The sequence below is a fragment of the Syngnathus floridae genome, chromosome 9 (genome assembly GCF_059516105.1).
Source record: "Syngnathus floridae isolate MCC-2025c chromosome 9, RoL_Sflo_1.0, whole genome shotgun sequence".
Lineage (NCBI taxonomy): Eukaryota > Metazoa > Chordata > Actinopteri > Syngnathiformes > Syngnathidae > Syngnathus > Syngnathus floridae.
In genome coordinates, this window is record NC_142421.1 from 16612333 (window position 1) to 16614189 (window position 1857).

The 1857-nt window shown below is 52.8% G+C and overlaps 1 protein-coding gene across 1 annotated transcript; it reads left to right on the forward strand.

Annotated features, from left to right (window-relative positions):
• The first annotated feature begins 470 nt into the window (after positions 1–470).
• Positions 471–1588, forward strand: LOC148393697 (janus kinase and microtubule-interacting protein 3-like). The gene is made up of 2 exons (XM_088385803.1): positions 471–830; positions 910–1588. The coding sequence occupies exons 1-2, from the start codon at positions 618–620 to the stop codon at positions 1024–1026; spliced, it is 330 nt and encodes a 109-aa protein (XP_088241929.1). The 5' UTR covers positions 471–617; the 3' UTR covers positions 1027–1588.
• Positions 1589–1857: the final 269 nt, after the last annotated feature.

The window sequence follows — 1857 nt, forward strand, 5'->3', positions numbered from 1 at the left end:
TTGCGCCTTTCCCCCGGACATCGTCATCAGTGATCTGATGAAGAAGCTGGACATCCTGGGCTATAACGCCGTAAGTGTATGTCGAACTCCTTATGTTCGCACTCCACGAGACTCGGCGGCTCAAATGTGACTTTTGGAAGGCTTTGCGCTGAAAGAAGCTTGTTGACGCTGTGCCTTTGGGCTCTTGCAGAATCTCACCAGCGAGGAGCAGGTGGTCGTGATTCACGCCAGGACCTTTCTCACCCTAGCCGAGAAGGTAACACGCACGTCCACGCACACTCTCGCATTCTGCTTATGTGACAGCAGCCTTTCCTCAGTGGTTAGAATACATCAAAGTGACCAAGTCAACACTTCAACAGAAGATGTTGGACATTGAAAGTGAGAAGGTAGACAGACACGCGACATCAGCCAAGGGGAACTCCGGCAATGTGCCCCAACAATTCTGACCTTGAGCTGTGCTAGGATATGTTCTGCAAGCAGAAGGGCTACCTGGATGAAGAGTTGGACTTCAGGAAGTGTTCCATGGACCAGGCTCATAAGGTAAGCCGCCCTCAAATCTCCCGCCGGACCACTGATGGACGAGGATTGCGGCCCAGAGGATCCTGGAGCTGGAGGCCATGTTGTACGAGGCGCTACCGCAGCGGGACTGCCCCGCCACGGACGGCGAAAAAGCCAGCCACGCTGGCGTGAATGACGTGCTGACGGCGGATCAGAGAGAAGAGCTTAGGAGCGCCGTGGACCAATGGAAGCGAGCCCTGATGTGCGAGTTGAGGGAGCGCGACGCTTGCATCCTCCAAGAGAGAATGGATCTGCTGCACAGCGCGCAACAGGTAAGGGCCCAAAGCCAGCCCGGCACTTACTTGCACGCTTACTGGCTTTTGAATGCCACTTTCCATTTGTCCGTCCTAGAGGAACAAAGAGCTGAAAGAATTCATCGAAGCTCAGAAGAGACAAATCAAACAATTGGAGGAGAAGTTTCTGTTTCTCTTTCTATTCTTCTCCTTGGCCTTCATTCTGTGGCCCTAACACCAGCTGGTGAGTGAGCTCCAGCGGCACCGCACTCGACACCTCCGATACACTGCCAGCCGGTCTCAGACGTTGGCAGACGCTCCGATGCCAACGTATACCCCCCGCCACGGTGACAGAGGCACCGCGTCACACCGGCGCTCATCCAATCAGAAGGCAGGAAAAGCAAATTCACATGCAGGGCACTTTTGAACCAGAAGAGAGCGCCACAAAAAACGGTTGTTGCCCCAAACGCGCACTAAAAAGGGTCAGAATAACAAGAGTCCCACTGGCCAGCCGGGGCCACCCGTCCAGCTGTTTCTTCAGGGGGGAAAAAAATTGGAGTCACCGGTGAGTACATTTTGCATTTAGCTCTGCTTTTCTGCTTCTGTCTTCAAGTGTGTGGCATCCTGCGATCAAAGAGTCAGCCAACCCCAAAGCGGTTGACCTCAACGTCCCACCACCATGCCTACCAGAGCAGGTGACGTGATGCTTTGGACATCCTTCCGTCTCAGATGCCCAAAAGTACTCTTTGCCACATCTGCGGCAATACGGTGTCTTTTCAAAGGTGCAAATAAATCCAGCGTGGGCGGAACACGCACGTCTTCGGTTTTTCCCGCTTTGTTTGTGTGACAGCTGTTGTGAAAATTTTATACAAATAAAGTTGTATAGTACAGGTTTGGCCAAGCCGCAACTCCCGAACCGCATGCGGCTCTTTTATGTTCATATCAACATTTGTGTGTGTGTGTGTGTGTGGGGGGGGGGGGGGGGGGGGGGTTGTGCGTGTTGGCTTCACTTGAGTTCAATTTGGTATTTTGGTCAAAAGCGCATGTGGTGAAATTCCACAAAGTA